Source organism: Scyliorhinus torazame, chromosome 11 (assembly GCF_047496885.1).
Source record: "Scyliorhinus torazame isolate Kashiwa2021f chromosome 11, sScyTor2.1, whole genome shotgun sequence".
Classification (NCBI taxonomy): domain Eukaryota; kingdom Metazoa; phylum Chordata; class Chondrichthyes; order Carcharhiniformes; family Scyliorhinidae; genus Scyliorhinus; species Scyliorhinus torazame.
In genome coordinates, this window is record NC_092717.1 from 247,314,926 (window position 1) to 247,339,367 (window position 24,442).

The 24,442-nt window shown below is 53.2% G+C and overlaps 1 protein-coding gene across 6 annotated transcripts in view; it reads left to right on the forward strand.

Moving 5' to 3' along the window:
* Positions 1-13,856, forward strand: part of ankrd29 (ankyrin repeat domain 29) — a 127,618-nt gene extending 113,762 nt beyond the window's left edge. For all 6 annotated transcript variants that reach the window (XM_072468525.1, XM_072468529.1, XM_072468530.1 and 3 more), the window contains one exon: positions 13,213-13,856. In XM_072468525.1, the coding sequence (XP_072324626.1) occupies positions 13,213-13,296 (84 nt within the window). In that variant the 3' untranslated portion in view covers positions 13,297-13,856. The remainder of the gene's footprint in view (positions 1-13,212) is intronic.
* The last annotated feature ends 10,586 nt before the right edge of the window (positions 13,857-24,442 follow it).

Consider the following 24,442-nt stretch of genomic DNA (forward strand, 5'->3'; position numbering starts at 1 on the left):
CCACCTCTCTGCTGCTCCTCTAGCCTTGCAGCTGTTCCTCTTGCCTCACTTTATCCCCTATATCCACAGCACATGTGACTCCTTCAAAGAACTCCAATTAATTGGTTAAAAATGATTTCCTTTCACAAAACCATGTTGACTCTGTCTGATTGCCTTGAATTTTCCAGGTACCTGCTTTACATCTTTAATAAAGGCTTCTAATATTTTCCCTATGAAAGATGTTAGGCCAACAAGCTTATAGTTCCCTGCTTTCTGTCTACCTCCATTTTTAATAAAGCAAATAAACATTTGCTATCCTCCAATCTACATAAACTTTCCCCGAATCTAGAGGGTTTTGAAAAATTAAAACAAACTCACATCTATCTCATTAGTCACCTCTTTCAAAACCTTAGCATGACCTTAGGGGTGGCATGGTGGCACAGTGGTCCGCATTGCTGCCTCACAGCGTCAGGGACCTGGGTTCAATTCCTGCCTTGGGTGACTGTGTGGAGATTGCACATCCTCCCCGTGTGTGCGTGGGTTTCCTCCGGGTGCTCCGGTTTCCTCCACAGTCCAAAGATGTGCAGATTAGGTTGGACCAGGATACTTGTCAGACTGCAGATCCAACAATTTGCTCCATACCACTTCCCTGGTGATTGTAATTTTCCTGAGTTCCTCCTTCCATTTCCTGATTTGCAGTTATTTCTGGCATGTTACTTGTGCCCTCTACAGTGAAGGCAGATGCAAAATACCGGTTTAATTCATCTGCCATGGATGTGCTTTCCAATACCAACTACCCAGATAACTTGCTAGAAGGACAATGCTCATTCTGTCAATTCTTTTCTTATTTAAATATCTATATGCTGGGGCGGGTTTAGCACAGTGGGCTAAATAGCTGGCTTGAAACGCAGAACAATGCCAGCAGCGTAGGCTCAATTCCTGTACCGGCCTCCCTGAACAGGCGCCGGAATGTGGTGATAAGAGGCTTTTCACAGTAACTTCATTGAAGCCTACTTGTGACATTAAGTGACTATTATTACGGGGCTGGTTTAACACAGTGGGCTAAATCGCTGCCTTGTAATGCAGAACACAGCCAGCAGCGCGGGTTCAATTCCTGTACCAGCCACCCCGAACAGTCGCCAGAATGTGGCGACAAGGGGCTTTTCACATTGATGCACTATCAATTATGACGAGACGAGAGTAGAGAGTAATCGAGGCTTTGTTAAGCAGAGATGTGTGTCCTCCTACAGCTGCTACCAGAAATGGGAGCAGCTCAGTGTTAACACACATTTATACTCCGCCTACTGGGCGGAGCCAGTAGTACAGGAGCCTTACCGCATTACCTCTAATACAACTATTATACAAACAGTGGTGACTACCACATTCACCCCCTGTTAAAAAAGAGTCCAGCGGGCGTGGTGGAAAACTATTTACAGGTTTGTGAGGATTTAAAGGTTACAGTCTGGTGAAAATTTACAAATTTAGCCGGTTCCGGTGGTGATGCAGGCGCCGACTTGGTCACCTGTGACTCCGGGAGCTAGTTGTTCTCATCTTCATCCCCGGGTGGAACCAGTGGGAGGACGGATCGTCCTGGGGCGGGAGCTGTAGTGAGGTGCGCTGGGGGGGTGGGTGGGTGGCGCCGGGGCAATCGGAGGGGGAGGTGTCGGGTGGTGTTGGGCCGTAGGTGGGGATCCAGCTGGTGCCAGGTCCCTGAGGGAGACTGTGTCCTGGCGGCCGTCGGGGTATGCCACGTAGGCGTACTGCGGGTTCGCATCCAGCAGTTGTACCCTTTCGACCAACGGGTCCGCCTTGTGGAGCCGCACGTGTTTGATGAGGAGGACAGGTCCTGGAGCTCCCAGCCACGTTGGGAGAGAAACCCCGGAGGTGGACTTCCTGGGGAAGGCAAGGAGACGTTCATGGGGGATTTCATTAATTGCTATGCAGAGTAGCGGTCGGATGGAGTGGAGCGCGTCGGGGAGGACCTCCTGCCAGCGGGAGTCTGGGAGATTTTTAGACCGCAGGGCCAGCAGGACAGCCTTCCAGACTGTCCCATTCTCCCGCTCCACCTGCCCGTTTCCCCGGGGGTTGTAGCTGGTCGTCCTGCTCGAGGCAATGCCCTTGCTGAGCAGGAACTGCCGCATCTCATCGCTCATAAAGGAGGATCCCCGGTCGCTGTGGATGTAAGCGGGGAAACCGAACAGGGTGAAGATGGTGTTGAGTGCTTTAATGACCGTGGCAGACGTCATATCGGGGCATGGGATGGCAAAGGGGAATCTGGAGTATTCATCGACCATGTTCAGGAAGTATGTGTTTCGGTCGGTGGAGGGGAGGGGCCCTTTGAAGTCCATGCTGAGGCGTTCAAAGGGGCGGGAGGGCTTCACCAGGTGTGCTCGGTCTGGCCGGTAGAAGTGCGGTTTGCACTCCACGCAGACCTGGCAGTCTCTGGTGATAGCCCTGACCTCCGCAATGGAGTAGGGCAGATTGCGGGCCTTTATGAAGTGAAAGAACCAGGTGACCCCTGGGTGACAGAGACCATCGTGTAGGGCCCGGAGTCGGTCCACTTGTGCGCTGGCACATGTACCTCGGGATAGGGCATCGGGGGCCTCGTTGAGCTGCCCGTGGCGATACAAAATCTCCTAATTGTAGGTGGAGAGCTCGATCCTCCACCTTAAGATTTTATCATTTTTGATCTTACCCCGCTGTGTATTATTAAACATGAAGGCAACCGACCGTTGGTCAGTGAGGAGAGTGAATCTCCTGCTGACCAGGTAATGCCTCCAATGCCGCACAGCTTCTACGATGGCTTGGGCCTCCTATTCGACAGAGGGGTGCCGAATTTCGGAGGCATGGACAGTGCGGGAAAAGGATGCCATGGGTCTGCCTGCCTGGTTGAGGATGGCGGCCAGAGCGACGTCCGATGCATCTCTCTCAACCTGAAACGGGAGGGTCTCGTCGACCGCGTGCATCGTGGCCTTGGCAATGTCAGCCTTGATACAGTTGAAGGCTTGGCGGGCCTCAACCGTCAGGGGGAAAACTGTGGAGTGAATGAGTGGATGGGCCTTGTCCGCATAGTTAGGGACCCACTGGGCATAATAGGAGAAAAACCCCAGGCATCGTTTCAGGGCCTTGGGGCAGTGGGGGAGAACTCCATTTTCCACAACGTAGCCAAGAATGGCTAAGCGGTTGGTGCAGAACACACACTTCTCCTTATTGTACATGAGGTTCAGGAGTTTGGTGGTGTGGAGAAATTTGGAAAGGTTAGCGTTGTGGTCCTGCTGGTCGTGGCTGCAGATGGTGACATTATCTAGGTACGGGAAGGTGGCCCGCAGTCCGTACCGGTCAGCTATTCGGTCCATCTCACGCTGGAAGACCGAGACCCCATTAGTGACGTCGAAGGGAACCCTAAGGAAGTGGTAAAGACGGCTGTCTGCTTCGAACGCAGTGTATTGGCGGTCCACCTTGTGGATGGGGAGCTGGTGGTAGGCAGATTTCAGGTCCACTGTAGAAAAGACTCGGTACTGTGCAATCTGATTGACCACGCGTCGAGCTGCGTGTACCGATTGATGGTCTGACTGTAGTCAATGACCATCCTGTGTTTCTCCCCAGTCTTTACTACTACTACTTGGGCTCTCCAGAGGCTGTTGCTGGCCTCAATGACCCCTTCCCGCAGTAGCCGCTGGACCTCCGACCTGATGAAGGTCCTGTCCTGGGCATTGTACCGTCTGCTCCTAGTGGCGATGGGTTTGCAATCCGGGGTGACGTTTGCAAACAAGGAAGGTGGGTCGACCTTAAGGGTCCTGAGGCCGCATACGGTGAGGGGTGGTAGGGGTCCGCCGAATTTTAAAGTTAGGCTTTGGAGGTTGCACTGGAAGTCCAGGCCGAGTAACAGGGCAGCGCAGAGGTTGGGGAGGACGTGGAGTCGGGAGTTGTTGAACTCTACGCCCTGGACGGTGAGGATGGCGATGCAGTATCCCGGATCCGGAGGCCAGGGAGATTCTCTGGGTAACGGGGTGTACCGCGAGGGAGCAGCGCCTTACCGTAGTGGGGTGGATGAAGCTTTCTGTGCTCCCGGAGTCAAGAAGGCAGGAGGTTTTGTGCCCATCAACGTTCACCATCACCGTCGCGGTTGCGAGGTTGAGGCCGGGACTGGTTGAGCGTGATGGAGGCGAGCTGCGGCTGGTGCTGGTAGGCCCCGGGCTGGTCGGCGGCGGTGGCAGGCGATGAACGGCCAGACGAAGTTCCCGATGAACCGGGTTCCTGAGGTGCCGTCCAAAATGGTGCCGAAGATGGCGGCTGGAGCTTCTGTGCGTCCGAGGGTTGGTCCGTCGCGGTTTGGAGGTAGCTCTCAAAACAAGCGAGCCAGTGGCCGAAGGCCAACGTGGCATTGTCTGCTTGCGGGTGCAGCTGTAGGCAATCAGGCTTGATGCGTAGTTCCATCGCTGTAATATCTCTGCTTAATAAATTGATGCACTATCAATTACGACGAAACGAGAGTAGAGAGTAATCGAGGCTTTATTAAGCAGAGATGTGTAGCCTCCTGCAGCTGCCATCAGAAATGGGAGCAGCTCTGTGGCCTCCTGCAGCTGCCATCAGAAATGGGAGCAGCTCGGTGTGCACACACATTTATACTCCACCTACTGGGCGGAACCAGCAGGCAGGGATCTACCCCCTACCTGTAGTACAGGAGCCTTACCGTATTACCTCTAATACAACTATTATACAAACAGTGGTGACTACCACACACAGTAACTTCATTGAAGCCTACTTGTGACAATAAGTGATTATTTTTATTATTATAGGAACTTTTACTGTCCGTCTTTATATTCCTAGCTAGCTTTCTCTTGTACTCTAGTTTTTCCCTCCTTATTAATCTTTTTAATATTCCTTTATGTTCTTTGTATTCTTTCCAACCTTCTGACCTGCCACTCGTCTTTGCCTCGGTGAATCACCGCGGGTAGCTCCTTCAATGGCTCCTGACCGGCGCTGCGTCGACTGCGCACGCCCAATTGGCGGCGATTCTGTGTCGGACCCGATCTCGGGTCTGACGCCCATTCTCCGCCACTGCGCCGAGCGCGATTTTAGTGCGTGGGTTTCCTCCGGATGCTCCTGTTTCCTCCCACAGTCCAAAGATGTGCAGGTTAGGTGGATTGACCATGCTAAATTGCCCTTAGTGTCAAGAAAAGGTTAGTTGGGGATAGGGTGGAGGTGTGGGGATAGGGTGGCGGTGTGGAGATAGGGTGGAGGTGTGGGGATAGGGTGGAGGTGTGGGCTTGGGTAGGGAGCTCTTTCCAAGGGCAGGTGCAGACTCAATGGGCCGAATGGCCTCCTTTTGCACTGTAAATTCTAAGATTCTATGAAATGATCAAACGGAAAAACTAGCATGGGGCCGCAGTTGAAAAATTGTTGTCTTTTAAAATTTTTCCTACTTCAAGACTGTGAAGAAAACAACTTTACAACTCTGTTTCGAAATAAATAACTTTGTCTTTATTGACCAAAGTCTGCATGCAGATGGCTACAGGTTAGAGAGAGAGAGAGCTGTTAAGGTAAACCTGCTCATTCTTTCTCAAGCTCGCAAAGACATGGAGAAAACGTTCAATATTTATACAAAAGCTGTATCATTTTACAAAAACAGACCTTGTTCAAAAATGTCAATACAGTCATAACTTCTGATCAAACATGTTGTCATGGAAAGACCGACTCGGCTTATTTGCAGTATTTTGTCTTTAGAGGATTTAAGACGTGGTCTATTTTGTTTTTCACCTCTGCCCTCATGATGCCTTGACGCAGATGGACCTAGGTCATGAGGAGGTTGTGTTATTCGGACATTCCTAGATCGTGGCTTTGTTATCAGGTTTTACTAAGGTCAGGCACTATTTTCCCTCTTCTGGCCTTGTATGATACGATTATGTGGATTCTTAGCTTTGTCTAGTTTGTCAGGGTCTGATCTTGGCACTTAGCTGACACAGCTGTCTTACACTTGGTTACATAAGTTGGCTATTTTTCCCATCATGCTATTGCTGAGTTTGTACACTTTCATAAAATGAAGTTGCAAGATCCCCAGAATGACTTTGAGTTTCTCGCAGATCTATCTGAATCTTTGCCCTGAAACAAGAATACAGGACGAACGCTTCGGTGCCAAGAGGAGCCAACAAAACAGCCTGGTGAGGAAGCCCACTAAATTGCCCTTTAATTGGAAAAGAATAATTGCATACTCTAAATTAAAAACAAAAGTTTAGCTTCGCTTAACACAAAACTGGAGAGGAGAACAGAATGTTACACGGGCAGATTGGAATAGATCTTCAATGAGTGCAATTGTGTAAAATGGGTGATAATTGAAGTTAATAAAAATTAAATCAGAAGAGATGTAAAATAATAATAATCTTTATTATTGTCACAAGTAGGCTTACACTAACACTGCAATGAAGTTACTGTGAAAATCCCTGTCAACTCCACCGTCATTGAAGTCGAAGAGGGTGGGGGCGATTCTGCAAAATGGAGACCAAGTGTTTGCGCCATCGTGAACGCCGTCGCGTTTCACGACGGCGGGAAACGGGCGTGGGCACGACCGATTCTGTCCCCCACAGGGGGCCAGCATGGCGCTGGAGTGGTTCACGCCGCTCCAGCCTCCCTTCCCGGCGCCAGATGGGCGTCGCGCCAGCCTGCGCATGTACAGGGGACTTCTTCAGCGCGCCGGCCCCGACTCAACATGGCGTGGGGGTTCAGGGGCTAGCCGCGCAGGAAAGTAGACCCGGGGGTGGGGGGGGGAGAGGCCGACCCGCAGATCGGTGGGCCCCGATTGCGGGCCAGACCCCGTCGGAGCACCCCCCCCCCCCCCAGCCTGGTGAAGGAGCGCTTTCCCCCGCCCCACAGGCCGCCCCCCCAACCCTTCGCGCAGAGTTCCCGCCGGCAGTGACCAGGGATGAACGGCGCCGGCGGGACTCTGTCGTATCCGGGCCGGAGAATCGGCGGCCCCGCGCCACGCAGAATCGCGCACCGGTGTCGGAGCGTTGTGGCGCGGTTGCGGCGAATCTCCGGCCTGGCGCGGGGCTCGGAGAATCGCGCCCGGTATACCCAGTGTATTCACTCACTACAACCATTCCTACAAGAGTTTGTTTGAAAAACACATCTATTACTCACATTGCGCCTTCCCAGAGGATCTACGTGCTTTTATGGCAAGAGTGGCTGGACTCAGCATGATGGATGGCATCCTGCTGTGTGGTTCCCGAGTAGTCATTCCCAGCGCGGCCAGAGGACGACCTCACATGACCTCCACAGCGGACACCAGGGAGTCTCTAAAATGAAAATGCTGGCCTGGAGCTATGTGTGGTGTTCTGGAATGGACACAGATATCGAGAAGTTAGCAAAGCAATGCACACAGTGCCAGGAACATCAAAAGCTACCTCCGGCAGCTCCACTGATGCATGTAGAAATGGTACAGCAGTTAGGGCAGCATGGTAGCATTGTGGATAGCACAATTGCTTCACAGCTCCAGGGTCCCAGGTTCGATTCCGGCTTGGGTCACTGTCTGTGCGGAGTCTGCACATCCTCCCCGTGTCTGCATGGATTTTCTCCGGGTGCTCCGGTTTCCTCCCACAGTCCAAAGATGTGCAGGTTAGGTGGATTGGCCGTGATAAATTGCCCTTAGTGTCCAAAATTGCCCTTAGTGTTGGGTGGGGTTGCTGGGTTGTGGAGATAGGGTCGAGGTGTTGACCTTGGGTAGGGTGCTCTTTCTAAGAGCCGGTGCAGACTCGATGGGCCGAATGACCTCCTTCTGCACTGTAAATTCTATGATCATGGGGGATTTTAATCTACATGTCGATTGGTTTAACCAGGTCGATCAAGGCAGCCTTGAGGAGGAGTTTATAGAATGTATCCACGATAGTTTCCCGGAACAGTATGTAATGGAACCTACAAGGGAACAAGCAACCCAAGATGTGGTCCTGTGTAATGAGACAGGATTGATTAATGATCTCATAGTTAGGGATCCTCTCGGAAGGAGTGATCACAATATGGTGGAATTTTAAATACAGATGGAGGGTGAGAAGGTAAAATCAAACATTGTGCTCAAACAAAGCAGATTACAATGGGATGAGGGAAGAGCTGGCTAAGGTAGACTGGGAGCAAAGACTTTATGGTGAAACAGTTGAGAAACAGTGGAGAACCTTCCAAGCGATTTTTCACAGTGCTCAGCAAAGGTTTATACCAACTAAAATCAAGGACGGTAGAAAGAGGGAAAATCGACCGTGGATATCTAAGGAAATAAGGGAGAGTATCAAATTGAAGGAAAAAGCATGCAAAGTGGCAAAGATTAATGGGAGACGAGAGGATTGGGAAAACTTTAGGGAGCAACAGAGAGCTACTAAAAAAGCTATAAAGAAAATTAAGATAGATTATGAGAGTAAACGTGCTCAGAATATAAAAACACATTGTAAAGGTTTCAACAAACACATAAAACAAAAAAGAATGGCTAAGGTAAATATTGGTCCTTTAGAGGATGAGAAGAGAGATTTAATAATGGAGATGAGGAAATGGCTGAGGAACTGACCAGGTTTTTTGGGTCGATCTTCACAGTGGAAGACACAAATAACATACCAGTGACTGATGGAAATAAGGCTATGACAGGTGAGGACCTTGAGACGATTGTTATCACTGAGGAGGTAGTGATGGGCAAGTTAATGGGGCTAAAGGTAGACAAGTCTCCTGGCCCTGATGGAATGCATCCCAGAGTGCTAAAAGAGATGGGTAGGGAAATTGCAAATGCACTAGTGATAATTTACCAAAATTCACTAGACTCTGGGGTGGTCCCGGCGGATTGGAAATTAGCAAACGTGACACCACTGTTTAAAAAAGGAGGTAGGCAGAAAGTGGGTAACTATAGGACAGTTAGCTTAACTTCTGTAGTAGGGAACATGCTGGAATATTTCATCAAGGAAGAAATAGCGAGACATCTGGATGGAAATTGTCCCATTGGACAGACGCAGCAAGAGTTCATAAAGGGCAGGTCGTGCCGAACTAATTTAGTGGACTTTTTGAGGAAATTACCAGTGTGGTATACAACGGGGAACCAATGGATGTGGTATATCTGGATTTCCAGAAAGCTTTTGACAAGGTGCCACACAAAAGGTTGTTGCATAAGATAAAGATGAATGGCATTAAGGGTAAAGTAGTAGCATGGATGGAGGATTGGTTAATTAATAGAAAGCAAAGAGTGGGGATTAATGGGTGTTTCTCTGGTTGGCAATCAGTAGCTAGTGGTGTCCCTCAGGGATCAGTGTTGGGCCCACAATTGTTCACAATTTACATAGATGATTTGGAGTTGGGGACCAAGTGCGATGTGTCCAAGTTTGCACACGACACTAAGATGAGTGGCAAAGCAAAAAGTGCAGAGGATACTGGAAGTCTGCAGAGGGATTTGGATAGATTAAGTAAATGGGTTAGCGTCTGGCAGATGGAAAACAATGTTGACAAATGTGAGGTTATCCATTTTAGTAGGAATAACAGCAAAAGGAATTATTATTTAAATCATAAAATATTAAAACATGCTGCTGTGCGGAGGGACCAGGGTGTGCTAGTGCATGAGTCGCAAAAAGCTGGTTTCTCGGTGCAACAGATGATTAAGAAGGCAAATGGAGTGTTGCCCTTCATTGCTAGCGGGATGTAGTTAGGGGGGTTATGCTGCAATTGTATAAGGTGTTAGTGAGGCCACACCTGGAGTATTGTGTTCAGTTTTAGTCTCCTTACCTGAGAAAGGACGTACTGGCGCTAGAGGGTGTGCAGAGGAGATTCACTAGGTTAATCCCAGAGTTGAGGGGGTTGGATTACGGGGAGAGGTTTACTAGACTGGGACTGTACTCGTTGGAATTTAGATGCGGGGGGATCTTATTGAAACATATAAAATTATGAAGGGAATAGATAGGATAGATGCGGGGAGGTTGTTTCCACTGGCGGGTGAAAGCAGAACTAGGGGGCATAGCCTCAAAATAAGGGGAAGTAGATTTAGGACTGAGTTTAGGAGGAACTTCTTCACCCAAAGGTTTGTGAATCTATGGAATTCCTTGCCCAGTGAAGCAGTTGAGGCTCCTTCATTAAATGTTTTCAAGATAGAGATAGATAGTGTTTTGAAGAATAAAGGAATAAAGGGTTATGGTGTTCAGGCGGGAAAGTGGAGCTGAGTCCACAAAAGATCAGCCATGAACTCATTGAATGGTGGAGCAGGCTCGAGGGGCCAGATGGTCTACTCCTGCTCCTAGTTCTTATGTTCTCATGTACTTCACCCATGGGAATGGCCGGGCTGGCCATGGTCTAGCTGCCATGTGGATTTTGTGGGGCCTTTTCAAGGGATGATGTAATAATAATAATCTTTATTAGTTCACATCTAGGCTTACATTAACACTACAGTGAGGTTACTGTGAAAAGTTCCTAGTCGCCACATTCCGGCGCCTGTTCGGGTACACGGAGGGAGAATTCAGAATGTCAAAATTACCTAACGGCACGTCTTTCGGGACATGTGGGATAAAACCGGAGCACCCGGAGGAAACCCACGCAGACACGGAGAGAATGTGCAGACTCTGCAGAGGCAGTGACCCAAGGCGGGAATCAAACCCGGGTCCCTGGCGCTGTGAAGCCAAAGTGCTGACCACTGTGTTACGTACATTCCAAATGGATGGATGTTCACCGAATTACCTCGACGACATCACTTATAATCTTTATTAGGGTCACAAGTAGGCTTACATTAACACTGCAATGAAGTTACTGTGAAAATCCCCTAGTCGCTGCATTCCGGTGCCTGTTCGGGTACACAGAGGGAGAATTCAGAATGTCCAATTCACCCAACAGCACGTCTTTCGGGACTTGTGGGAGGAAACCGGAGCACCCGGAGGAAACCCACCCAGACACGGGGAGAACGTGCAGACTCCACACAGACAGTGTCCCAAGTGGGAATCGAACCCTGGACCCTGCCGAGCCACCACCTAGCAGTACAGGCAATTCTTTAATATTCACGGACTGTCCGAGGTACTGGTATTGGACAACAATTTTTAATAATCTTTAATGTCACAATGGCACTGCCTTTACAAGTTCGGAGTTCACCTATTTTCTAAAACAAAATGGCGTCTGTCATTTCGAACCGCACCCAGCCACCCATCATCCAATGGGTTAGCCTAACACATGGTGCTGGTGTTTAAACTCGAGATGCGGAAACAGACCTCAGGTTCCCCAGAAACTCACCCCATCCGCTTCTTTTTCTACTATAAAATCACACCGCACGCAACCACCGGGGGTAGCGCCCGCAGAGCTTTTGATGGGACGTTGGCTACGCACGCGGTTGAGCCTTGTTTTGCTGGATATTGGAGGAAGGATCCGTGACTAACAAGAATAGGTCAAAATGAAACGAAGCAGACCCATTAAGGAATTTCTAGCGGGCGAGGCCATTTACGTCTGAAATTTTGCAGATGGAGCATTGTGTGGATTTTGGGAATGGTAATAAATCGGTCCAGTCCAGGCTCACATTCTGTATGGGTACAAGGAAAGGAGTCTAACAGACACATGGACCATCTCCGAAGCCGGGCTGTACGGGTGCCTGAGGACCGGCTGAGGGCCCTAAGGCCGGTAGTGCCCCTTCCCTCAGAACAACGGGCTTTGATACTCAGTGAGGCGGCTGAGCCTCTCGATTCAGAGATGCGGGAGGTCAACTTGTCCAATCCGGAGTCAGACATGGAGACTTTACCCAAAGAAGTCGAAAGAGGTTCGATGGTGACCGCAGGGCAAAGCACAGCAGAACCACCCAGATGTTCGGCCTGAAAACAACGCTCCCTGACCCGTTATACCCCATGGACCCGAAACCGCAGACGCTGGATGGACAGCCCCAGTCAAAAAGAGCAAAATGGAAGACGTATTGGACTTGGTGAGGGGAGGGATGTTATAACCCTACATGAGGCCCAGGGATCTGTAACCTCAGAGTCCCTGCGGCCTCACCTGAGTACGATCTACCCAGATGAGGGGGATGGAGCTAAGCCCTTAAACCAGAGACTGCTGGGACATAAATACCCTGGCCCAATTGTGGGCCGGGCACGGGAGACCCTTCGGGGAGTAGGAGGTGTAAATATATAAGGAAATAAATCTAACTATTTTTACAGACGTCGCTTCCAAGTAGTCGCCTGACTGAGGCTTTACAGGACGTCTCTTTGAACAAGCCCTTCAGGGAAGGCAACATTGGGGCTCTGATGTTCGCAACCCTGTGTGAATGTGTTGTATAGGCCTGGGACGCAATCAAAACAAAGACTGTCATCACATGAATTTATTCAAGAAATGTGGGATATTCAATGCACTTGATGGCACAGAAGATCATTATTTGTGGGATGACATGATGATGACATGAAGATGGTGTTGATGAGCCATATGATGATGTCATTCAAGGAGCAGATTGGGATGAGTTATTTGATTCTGAAGACGAGGAGGAGGGTGAATTTTATGGACTTTAATACAAGTTCACTGCATGCCGTGCTGTTAAGTAGTACTCGTCCCTGCACTCTGAAGGTAACTGAATGAAATTGTATCAATTTGTATATATGGCTTTTGTTTTTGAATGTTATAAATTTTATTAATTCAGTGTGTCTGTCCAAATGGAGCTTAAAATGCTTTTTGGCTCCTTTTGCACTGCTTCTGGAGGTGGGGTTGGCAGGAAATATCTCCAACCCAGCAACTCTATGAAGCGATGGGAGAGGGTGGATTTGAACCGCTTGAAAATATTACTCATGTAAAAGTCCATCCCCTATGTCTTTTGACTACTGGTTCTGTGTTAGGAGCTTGGCTTTTAGACGAGTATATATGTATACTAGAAATAGTTCAGTAGATGGGGGTGGGTGGCTGGATCAGGTATTGTACGTGATGATCAGCCATGATCATAATGAATGGCAGAGCAGGCTCAAAGGGGCGAACGGCCTCCTCCTGTTCCTATTTTCTATGTATGTTTCCATGTAAACAACTGCTTGAAGTATGAGCTGCTTGCCAGGTGAATGAGGGAAAAATGCTGAAGGGATTTAGTGACAGTAAATGTTACTGGAACAATCTAGTCATGTGGAGGGTAAATACCGACATGAATTGGCCAGTTTCCATAGTTTTGCATATTCTCAGTGCTGGCCTCTGCTTGTGATCTTCCACAATACCTGGCCTCATCATGGGAAATGTGCTCCACTGAAATATCACGGAAGCCTCAATTTGCACTTTGTGTTTCAGACAGAAGAATTACCAGCAGATCTCACAAGGAATGATCGTCTGATCCAACAACTTCAGTCAAAACAAAGAAGGTCAGAAAGCTGAAGACATGGAACACACTCGGCACATTCGGACTAATGCATAGTACGGTGAGAACTGTAATGGCACATGCTTCTGACCAGGGACACCATTCAGTTGAGCGGTCGTAAGGATGTTGCAATAACATTATTGAGACATATAAGGTTTGTTGCAGATCTCATTATTATTTCATTCTAATTAAAAGTAAAAATTACGTGGAATAAGTCTTGTTATTGGTGCCTAATTGTTTCTGGCATTTGATGCATTAAGAACTGATGGGTGGGATTTCCTCCTTGCTGTTGGTGACAAAAAAATTTAAATGGGAATAAAGAATGAATTTACACTTTTGTTAGAAATAGCAAAGAAAATATTCCTCAAATGTCTCTTGTGAATGGTTAATTTCTGTCATAAAATCTTTTTCAAAAACCATTCAATAGTTAATAAATGACAGTGTTGAAATACTAATTTGTCATTTCACTAGAAAACATGCTATGCAACTTTCTAAGCATCATCCCACACAAATATACATGAGAGATGGTCAATTGTACTGAACCAAACAATAATTTTCAATTTAATATTGTTTTATTAAACCATAATTAAACTGAAATGTTTCCAATATTTATTTGACTGTTTTATTGGAAAATAAGCACATAGGATTCGGGGAAAATATTTTCAGACAAAGTACCTTGAGAGCATTCGGGTATCATTTGAGACCTCAAGAGGCTGTCCCTGCTCCAGGACCAGGTGTGGCTCACATGGCCAATGGCGGAACAAGCAAAGTTTCAGTGGTAGGGGCGGAAGAGCTAGAATTTTGAGGGCAACGACTGCATCCAGTTATATTATCCATTGCTCATTCAAATGGAAATTAGAGGCTCCTACGACCAACTGAAGAAGAAAGTGCAAGAACAGAGGAATTCAGAGCAGGAGGAGGCCATTTAGACCCTCAAACCTGCTCTGCTTTTGATAAGATCATGGCTAATCTAATTGTGACCTTAACTTTCTTTTCTGCCAACCTCCCCACCAAATATCTTTACTACCTTGTCAAGCCAAAATCTTTGTAACTCAGTGATGTACCATCAATGACCACGAGACGAAATGGTGAAACTATTGAGGCTTTATTGCACTCGATGTTGAGCCTCCTGCAGCTGGAAACAGAATGGGAGCAGCGCAGGAGAGCAGACACTTTTATACACCGCCTGCTGGGAGGAGCCAGCAGGCTGGGATTTACCGTGTTACCTGTAGTACAGTGGCAGTACCGTAATACATGTAGTGTGTGACCAGTGGTGTTTAGCACATTCAGCCTTAAATATATTCAATGACCCAGCCTCCAATGCTTTCTTTGGGAGACAATTCCACAAGTTGTGGAGAAATTAACATCGGACCTGCCCTGAGGCAGGTTGTCATATATTGATTTTGTTTCACTTGCACACACCTCCACCAGTAGCAGAATCTTAAAACACCAAAGTCTCATACGAACATAAGAGTAATACTAATAATCTTTATTATTGTCATAAGTCGGCTTACATTAACACTGCAATGAGGTTACTGCGAAAAGCCCCTAGTCACCACACTCTAGCGCCTGTTTGGGTACACAGAGGAAGAATTCAGAATGTCCAAATTACCGAACAGCTCGTCTTTCGGGACAAGTGCGAGGAAACCGGAGGACGCAACAATTTCTTGTTAAAACCAACCCATCCTCTGTCTGTACATTGTAGGAACAAGGTGCTACTTCTTCAAGTACAATGGCTTTTCACGACCAATTGCCTGAATCTTCTACTCTCACAAAGTCATCACTACTCAGGTGGTAAAGTTCTAGCCACTCTATCATAGAACTGCTTTTGTTTCACTTTAACATTTTGCGTTTCTTGCAATACCACTGCATTCTCTTCCTTCTTTGCCAAGTATGGAAATGTGGTACGCAATCTTCTATTCATGAGTAACTCTGCTGGTGATCAACCATGTGACAATGGTGACACTCTGTAACTCAATAGTGAGAGATAGATCAGATTGGCTGTCCATTACTTTCTTCCACAATTGCTTAACAATATGTACACCTTTTTCAGCTTTTTCAATGGCTTGAGGGCACAACGGGCTCAACATGAGGTGATTTAAATCAAACATGACTGCGAAGTGTGGACATCTTTCCAGCTAAAACCAGGATCGTTTTCGTTCATGGCGAATTGCAAAATTTTGTGTCCAGCAAAAATTGACTTGGTATACTTGGTATGCAGCATAACACTGCTTGCTGTTATGATTGACAGTAGGGCCATTTTGGGATAGTTTGAAAAATAGTCTCTGACCATTAAATAATTTTTCCCTTGTCGGTGAAAGAGATCGATAGCTACTTTCTGCCCTGCTGGTGTAGGTAAATCATATAGTTGCACATGTGCTCTTGGTTGCTTGCAACGATGCGTCTGGCATGTGACACAACAACTGACCATCCTGTCAATATCCTGGTTTATACCTGGCCAGTAAACAGAGTCACGAGCTCCCCATTTACATTTTTCAATCCCAAGATGTCCTTCGTGTATCCTCTTTAGTACATCCTTGCGAAGAAATTGCGATGTGACAATAGAGTTCAAACGAAGTACCATTCCCTTAATGATACTGAGTTCAGATCTTATATTGTAGAACTCCATACATTGACCTCTGGGCCAGTGTGAGTTGATGTTCCCCATCACCACTTGGAGAGTTTGATCCTTCCTGGTCCCTTCATGGATCTCAGGTAGTTTCGCCTCTGATACTGGTAGTAGTGTGGAAACAAGATTGACATGCAGATCTGCATCCTCAGTAATCTCACCACCAATACTTTGCATTGGCATTCTCGATAATGCATCTGCTATGAACAAATATTTGCCTGGCATGTAGATGAGATTTAAATCATCATCAACCTCTGAATGTGCGGAGATATCTGGTTGAGATTTATTTTGATGATGTTAACCAAAGGAGGATGATCTGTCACGTGTGTGCGTGGGTTTCCTCCGGGTGCTCCGGTTTCCTCCCACAGTCCAAAGATGTGCAGGTTCGGTGGATTGGCCAAGATAAATTGCCCTTAGTGTTGGGTGGGGTTGCTGGGTTATGGGGATAGGGTGGCGGTGTTGACCTTGGGTAGGGTGCTCTTTCCAAGAGCCGGTGCAGACTCGATGGGCCGAATGGCCTCCTTCTGCACTGTAAATTCTATGAAATTCTATGAAACTGTGACAGTTGAGAAGTTGGAAGCCCATAGATGTAGTTGTGGAATTTCTCCAAGCCTACAACTAAACCCAGGCATTCTTTTTTGATTTGACCGTACCTCTGCTCTGTCGTCATCATGGATCGTGATGCATATGCGACTGGTTTCAATCATCATGCTCTAGTTGCTCCCAGACCATCTTTGGAAACATCTGTTGACACTTTAATCTGCTTAGATAGGTCAAAAATGTAAGAACTGGCATAGTGGTTAGTGAAGTCTTGAGCTTCTTCCACTGTTGCTCATGTTGCTCAGTCCAAGTAAAATCCGTTGTCTTGTGCAGGAGATCACAATAGATGTGTTGTTTTTGCTGACAGGTTTGGAATGAATTTCCCTATAAGAATGATCATACCCATCACTCTGAAGATGGCTTTCTTGTGTGGTTTTGGCAGGTTGAGAATTGCTTGGATTTTGTCCTTGTCGGGATCAATGCTGTGCGACGAGAGCTTGTCACCGAGGAATGTGACCTCAGTTACTCCCAATTGGCACTTTTGTTCGTTGAGCTTCAGCCCATTTCTCCTGACGCTCGTTAGAACTTTAAGCAACCTCGTATTGTGCTTTTCTATGGTTGAGCCCCAAACGATGATATCATCCAAGTACAGACGTACACCTTTAATGCCTTTGATTATGTGCTCTATGGCGTGGTGAAAAATTTCTGATGCTAATATTATGCCAAAGGGCATTCTCAGAAAGCAGTACTGTCCAAATGGCGTATTGAAAGTGCAGTATTTTGTACTTTATATCTCTAGCTTTAGTTGCCAGAAACCCTCAGATGCATCAAGTTTCGTAAAGAATTGTGCACCAGCCATCTCAGATGTGATTTCCTCACGCTTTGGTATTTGGTAATGTTCTCTTTTGATATTCTTGTTAAGGGGCGTCATTCTCCGACCCCCCAGAGGGTCGGAGAATGGCCGTTGGCCTCCGTGAATCCCGCCCCCGCCGGTTGCCGAAGTCTCCGAAGGGAGAAAAGTCGGTGGGGCGTTAATGTCGCCGCTGCCGCGGAGAATGTCACGGGTCTGCGCAAGGCAGCCGATTTTCGGCCTGCCGATATTCTCCCTTCCGGATGGGCCGAAGTCCCGTCGACGTGATGACCGTTCACGTCGATGTGAATCAAACCTCCTTTTCATCGGCGTGACCCGGTGCTCCAGGCTCACGCCGACCAGCAATGGCGTGGCCGCAGTCTGAATGCGTGAGGAGAGGTGTGTCTCGGGTTGTGTGTGTGTGTGCGGCGGGGGGCGGGGGGGGGGGGGGTGGTTAGAGTAGGCTGGGCTCCGGGGGAGTGCCGGGAGGGGGTCCGTGCCGGGGAGGGGGATGGGGGGGGTCCGTGCCGGGGTGGAGGTTGGGGGGGGTCCGTGCCGGGGTGGAGGTTGGGGGGGGTCCGTGCCGGGGAGGGGGATGGGGGGTCCGTGCCGGGGTGGAGGTTGGGGGGGGTCCGTGCCATGCCGGGGTGAGGTTGGGGGGGTCCATGCTGGGGTGGAGGTTGGGGGGGGGGGTCCGTGCTGGGGTGGAGGTTGGGGGGGTCAGTGCCGGGGTGGAGGTTGGGGGGGGGTCCGTGCTGGGGTGGAGGTTAGGGGGGGGGTCCGTGCCGGGGTGAGGTTGGGGTGGGGTCCGTGCCGGGGTGCAGGTTGGGGGGGGTCCATGCTGGGGTGGTTGGGGGGGGTCCGTGCCGGGGTGGAGGTTGGGGGGGGTCCGTGCCGTGCCGGGGTGAGGTTGGGGGGTGGGTCCGTGCTGGGGTGGAGGTTGGGGGGGGTCCGTGCCGGGGTGGAGGTTGGGGGGGGTCCGTGCCGGGGAGGGGGATGGGGGGTCCGTGCCGGGGTAGAGGTTGGGGGGGTCCGTGCCGTGCCGGGGTGAGGTTGGGGTGGGGTCCGTGCCGGGGTGGAGGTTGGGGGGGGGGGGTCCGTGCTGGGGTGGAGGTTGGGGGGGGTCAGTGCCGGGGTGGAGGTTGGGGGGGGTCCGTGCTGGGGTGGAGGTTGGGGGGGGGGGCCGTGCCGGGGTGAGGTTGGGGTGGGGTCCGTGCCGGGGTGGAGGTTGGGGGGGGTCCATGCTGGGGTGGAGGTTGGGGGGGGGGTCCGTGCTGGGGTGGAGGTTGGGGGGGGTCAGTGCCGGGGTGGAGGTTGGGGGGCGGTCCGTGCTGGGGTGGAGGTTGGGGGGGGGTCCGTGCCGGGGTGAGGTTGGGGTGGGGTCCGTGCCGGGGTGGAGGTTGGGGGGGGTCCATGCTGGGGTGGAGGTTGGGGGGGGTCCGTGCCGGGGTGGAGGTTGGGGGGGGTCCGTGCCGTGCCGGGGTGAGGTTGGGGGGTGGGTCCGTGCTGGGGCGGAGGTTGGGGGGGGGTCCGTGCCGGGGTGGAGGTTGGGGGGGTCCGTGCCGGGGAGGGGGATGGGGGGTCCGTGCCGGGGTAGAGGTTGGGGGGGGTCCGTGCCGTGCCGGGGTGAGGTTGGGGTGGGGTCCGTGCCGGGGTGGAGGTTGGGGGGGGGGGGGTCCATGCTGGGGTGGAGGTTGGGGGGGGTCAGTGCCGGGGTGGAGGTTGGGGGGGGTCCGTGCTGGGGTGGAGGTTGGGGGGGGGGGCCGTGCCGGGGTGAGGTTGGGGTGGGGTCCGTGCCGGGGTGGAGGTTGGGGGGGGTCAATGCTGGGGTGGAGGTTGGGGGGGGGTCCGTGCCGGGGTGGAGGTTGGGGGGGGTCCGTGCCGTGCCGGGGTGAGGTTGGGGGGGGTCCGTTCTGGGGTGGAGGTTGGGGGGGGGGTCCGTGCTGGGGTGGAGGTTGGGGGGGGTCCGTGCCGGGGTGGGGGTTGTGGGGGGGGTCCGTGCTGGGGTGGAGGTTGGGGGGGGGTCCGTGCCGGGGTGAGGTTGGGGTGGGGTCCGTGCCGGGGTGGAGGTTGGGGGGGTCCGTGCTGGGGTGGAGGTTGGGGGGGGGTCCGTGCCGGGGTGGAGGATGGGGGGGGTCCGTGCCGTGCCGGAGTGAGGTTGGGGGGGGTCCGTGCTGGGGTGGAGGTTGGGGGGGGGGCCGTGCCGGGGTGAGGTTGGGGTGGGGTCCGTGCCGGGGTGGAGGTTGGGGGTGGTCCATGCTGGGGTGGAGGTTGGGGGGGGTCCGTGCCGGGGTGGAGGTTGGGGGGGGTCCGTGCCGTGCCGGGGTGAGGTTGGGGGGGGTCCGTACTGGGGTGGAGGTTGGGGGGGGGTCCGTGCTGGGGTGGAGGTTGGGGGGGTCCGTGCCGGGGTGGGGGTTGTGGGGGGGGGTCCGTGCTGGGGTGGAGGTTGGGGGGGGGTCCGTGCCGGGGTGAGGTTGGGGTGGGGTCCGTGCCGGGGTGGAGGTTGGGGGGGGTCCGTGCTGGGGTGGAGGTTGGGGGGGGGTCCGTGCCGGGGTGGAGGTTGGGGGGGGTCCGTGCCGTGCCGGAGTGAGGTTGGGGGGGGTCCGTGCTGGGGTGGAGGTTGGGTCGGGGGTCCGTGCTGGGGTGGAGGTTGGGGGGGGTCCGTGCCGGGGTGGAGGTTGGGGGGGGGTCCGTGCTGGGGTGGAGGTTGGGGGGGGGGGAGTCCGTGCCGGGGTGGAGGTTGGGGGGTCCGTGCCGTGCCGGGGTGAGGTTGGGGGGGGTCCATGCTGGGGTGGAGGTTGGTGGGGGGGTCCGTGCTGGGGTGGAGGTTGGGGGGCGTCCGTGCCGGGGTGGAGGTTGGGGGGGGGTCCGTGCTGGGGTGGAGGTTGGGGGGGGGGGTCCGTGCCGGGGTGAGGTTGGGGTGGGGTCCGTGCCGGGGTGGAGGTTGGGGGGGGTCCATGCTGGGGTGGAGGTTGGGGGGGGTCCGTGCCGGGGTGGAGGTTGGGGGGGGGTCCGTGCCGTGCCGGGGTGAGGTTGGGGGGTGGGTCCGTGCTGGGGTGGAGGTTGGGGGGGGGGGTCCGTGCCGGGGTGGAGGTTGGGGGGGGGGTCCGTGCCGGGGCGGGGGATGGGGGGTCCGTGCCGGGGTAGAGGTTGGGGGGGGTCCGTGCCGTGCCGGGGTGAGGTTGGGGTGGGGTCCGTGCCGGGGTGGAGGTTGGGGGGGGGGGTCCGTGCTGGGGTGGAGGTCGGGGGGGGTCCGTGCCGGGGTGGAGGTTGGGGGGGTCCGTGCTGGGGTGGAGGTTGGGGGGGGGCCGTGCCGGGGTGAGGTTGGGGTGGGGTCCGTGCCGGGGTGGAGGTTGGGGGTGGTCCATGCTGGGGTGGAGGTTGGGGGGGGTCCGTGCCGGGGTGGAGGTTGGGGGGGGTCCGTGCCGTGCCGGGGTGAGGTTGGGGGGGGTCCGTGCTGGGGTGGAGGTTGGGGGGGTGTCCGTGCTGGGGTGGAGGTTACGGGGGTCCGTGCCGGGGTGGGGGTTGTGGGGGGGGGTCCGTGCTGGGGTGGAGGTTGGGGGGGGGTCCGTGCCGGGGTGAGGTTGGGTTGGGGTCCGTGCCGGGGTGGAGGTTGGGGGGGTTCCGTGCTGGGGTGGAGGTTGGGGGGGGGTCCGTGCCGGGGTGGAGGTTGGGGGGGGTCCGTGCCGTGCCGGAGTGAGGTTGGGGGGGGGTCCGTGCTGGGGTGGAGGTTGGGGCGGGGGTCCGTGCTGGGGTGGAGGTTGGGGGGGGTCCGTGCCGGGGTGGAGGTTGGGGGGGGGTCCGTGCTGGGGTGGAGGTTGGGGGGGGGGGAGTCCGTGCCGGGGTGGAGGTTGGGGGGGGTCCGTGCTGGGGTGGAGGTTGGGGGGGGGGTCCGTGCCGGCGTGAGGTTGGGGGGTGGTCCGTGCCGGGGCGGAGGTTGGGGGGGGGTCCGTACCGTGCCGGGGTGAGGTTGGGGGGGGTCCGTGCTGGGATGGAGGTTGGGGGGGGGGGGTCCGTGCCGGGGTGAGTGGGGGGGGGGTCCGTGCCGGGGTGGAGGTTGGGGGGGGGTCCGTGCTGGGGTGGAGGTTGGGGGGTGGTCCGTGCCGGGGTGGAGGTTGGGGGGGGGTCCGTGCCGGGGAGGGGGATGGGGGGGTCCGTGCCGGGGTGGAGGTTGGGGGGGGTCCGTGCCGTGCCGGGATGAGGTTGTGGGGTGGTCCGTGCCGGGGAGGGGGATGGGGGGGGGTCCGTGCCGGGGTGGAGGTTGGGGGGGGTCCGTGCCGGGGTGGAGGTTGGGGGGGGGTCCGTGCCGGGGAGGGGGATGGGGGGTCCGTGCCGGGGTGGAGGTTGGGGGGGTCCGTGCCGTGCTGGGGTGAGGTTGGGGGGGGTCCATGCTGGGGTGGAGGTTGGGGGGGTGTCCGTGCTGGGGTGGAGGTTGGGGGGCGTCCGTGCCGGGGTGGAGGTTGGGGGGGGGTCCGTGCTGGGGTGGAGGTTGGTGGGGGGGGTCCGTGCCGGGGTGAGGTTGGGGGGGGGTCCGTGCCGGGGAGGAGGTTGGGGGGGTCCGTGCTGGGTTGGAGGTTGGGGGGGGGGTCCGTGCCGGGGTGGAGGGTTGGGGGGGGGGTCCGTGCCGTGCCGGGGTGAGGTTGGGGGGGGGGTCCGCGCTGGGGTGGAGGTTGGGGGGGGGTCCGTGCTGGGGTGGAGGTTGGGGGGGGGTCCGTGCCGGGGTGGATGTTGGGGGGTGGTCCGTGCTGGGGTGGGAGGTTGGGGGGGGGTCCGTGCCGGGGTGGAGGTTGGGGGGGGGTCCGTGCTGGGTTGGAGGTTGGGGGGGGTCCGTGCCGGGGTGAAGTTGGGGGGTAGTCCGTGCCGGGGTGGAGGTTGGGGGGGGAGTCCGTGCCGTGCCGGGGTGAGGTTGGGGGGGTCCGTGCCATGCCGGGGTGAGGTTGGGGGGGGGTCCGTGCTGGGGGTGGAGATTGGGGGGGGGTCCGTGCTGGGGTGGAGGTTGGGGGGGGTCCGTGCCGGGGTGGAGGTTGGGGGGGGGGTCCGTGCTGGGGTGGAGGTTGGGGGGGGGGGGCTCCGTGCTGGGGTGGAGGTTGGGGGGGGTGGTCCGTGCCGAGGAGGGGGATGGGAGGGGCAAGTGAGTTGGTCCACCTGGCCAGGTGCCAGCCTCCAACAGTTGGACCCATGCGGTCAACAAAGAACAACAAAGAACAAAGAAATGTACAGCACAGGAACAGGCCCTTCGGCCCTCCAAGCCCGTGCCGACCATACTGCCCGACTAAACTACAATCTTCTACACTTCCTGGGTCCGTATCCTTCTATTCCCATCCGATTCATATATTTGTCAAGATGCCCCTTAAATGTCCCTATCGTCCCTGCTTCCACTACCTCCTCCGGTAGTGAGTTCCAGGCACCCACTACCCTCTGCGTAAAAAACTTGCCTCGTACATCTACTCTAAACCTTGCCCCTCTCACCTTAAACCTATGCCCCCTAGTAATTGACCCCTCTACCCTGGGGAAAAGCCTCTGACTATCCACTCTGTCTATGCCCTCATAATTTTGTATACCTCTATCATGTCGCCCCTCAACCTCCTTCGTTCCAGTGAGAACAAACCGAGTTTATTCAATCGCTCCTCATAGCTTATGCCCTCCATACCAGGCCAACATTCTGGTAAATCTCTTCTGCACCCTCTCTAAAGCCTCCACATCCTTCTGGTAGTGTGGCGACCAGAATTGAACACTATACTCCAAGTGTGGCCTAACTAAGGTTCTATACAGCTGCAACATGACTTGCCAATTCTTATACTCAATGCCCCGGCCAATGAAGGCAAGCATGCCGTATGCCTTCTTGACTACCTTCTCCACCTGTGTTGCCCCTTTCAATGACCTGTGGGCCTGTACTCCTAGATCTCTTTGACTTTCAATACTCTTGAGGGTTCTACCATTCACTGTATATTCCCTACCTGCATTAGCCCTTCCAAAATGCATTATCTCACATTTGTCCGGATTAAACTCCATCTGCCATCTCTCCGCCCAAGTCTCCAGACAATCTAAATCCTGCTGTATCCTCAGACAGTCCTCATCGCTATCCGCAATTCCACCAACCTTTGTGTCGTCTGCAAACTTACTAATCAGACCAGTTACATTTTCCTCCAAATCATTTATATATACTACAAAGAGCAAAGGTCCAGCACTGATCCCTGTGGAACACCACTGGTCACAGCCCTCCAATTAGAAAAGCATCCCTCCATTGCTACCCTCTGCCTTCTATGGCCTAGCCAGTTCTGTATCCACCTTGCCAGTTCACCCCTGATCCCGTGTGACTTCACCTTTTGTACTAGTCTACCATGAGGGACCTTGTCAAAGGCCTTACTGAAGTCCATATAGACAACATCTACTGCCCTACCTGCATCAATCATCTTAGTGACCTCCTCGAAAAACTCTATCAAGTTAGTGAGACACGACCTCCCCTTCACAAAACCGTGCTGCCTCTCACTAATACGTCCATTTGCTTCCAAATGGGAGTAGATCCTGTCTCGAAGAATTTTCTCCAGTAATTTCCCTACCACTGAAGTAAGGCTCACCGGCCTGTAGTTCCCGGGATTATCCTTGCTACCCTTCTTAAACAGAGGAACAACATTGGCTATTCTCCAGTCCTCCGGGACATCCCCTGAAGACAGCGAGGATCCAAAGATTTCTGTCAAGGCCTCAGCAATTTCCTCTCCAGCCTCCTTCAGTATTCTGGGTAGATCCCATCAGGCCCTGGGGACTTATCTACCTTAATATTTTTTAAGACACCCAACACCTCGTCTTTTTGGATCACAATGTGACCCAGGCTATCTACACCCTCTTCTCCAGACTCAACATCTACCAATTCCTTTTCTTTGGTGAATACTGATGCAAAGTATTCATTTAGTACCTCGCCCATTTCCTCTGCTCCACACATAGATTCCTTGCCTATCCTTCAGTGGGCCAACCCTTTCCCTGGCTACCCTCTTGCTTTTTATGTACGTGTAAAAAGCCTTGGGATTTTCCTTAACCCTATTTGCCAATGACTTTTCATGACCCCTTCTAGCCCTCCTGACTCTTGCTTAAGTTCCTTCCTACTTTCCTCATATGCCACACAGGCTTCGTCTGTTCCCAGCCTTTT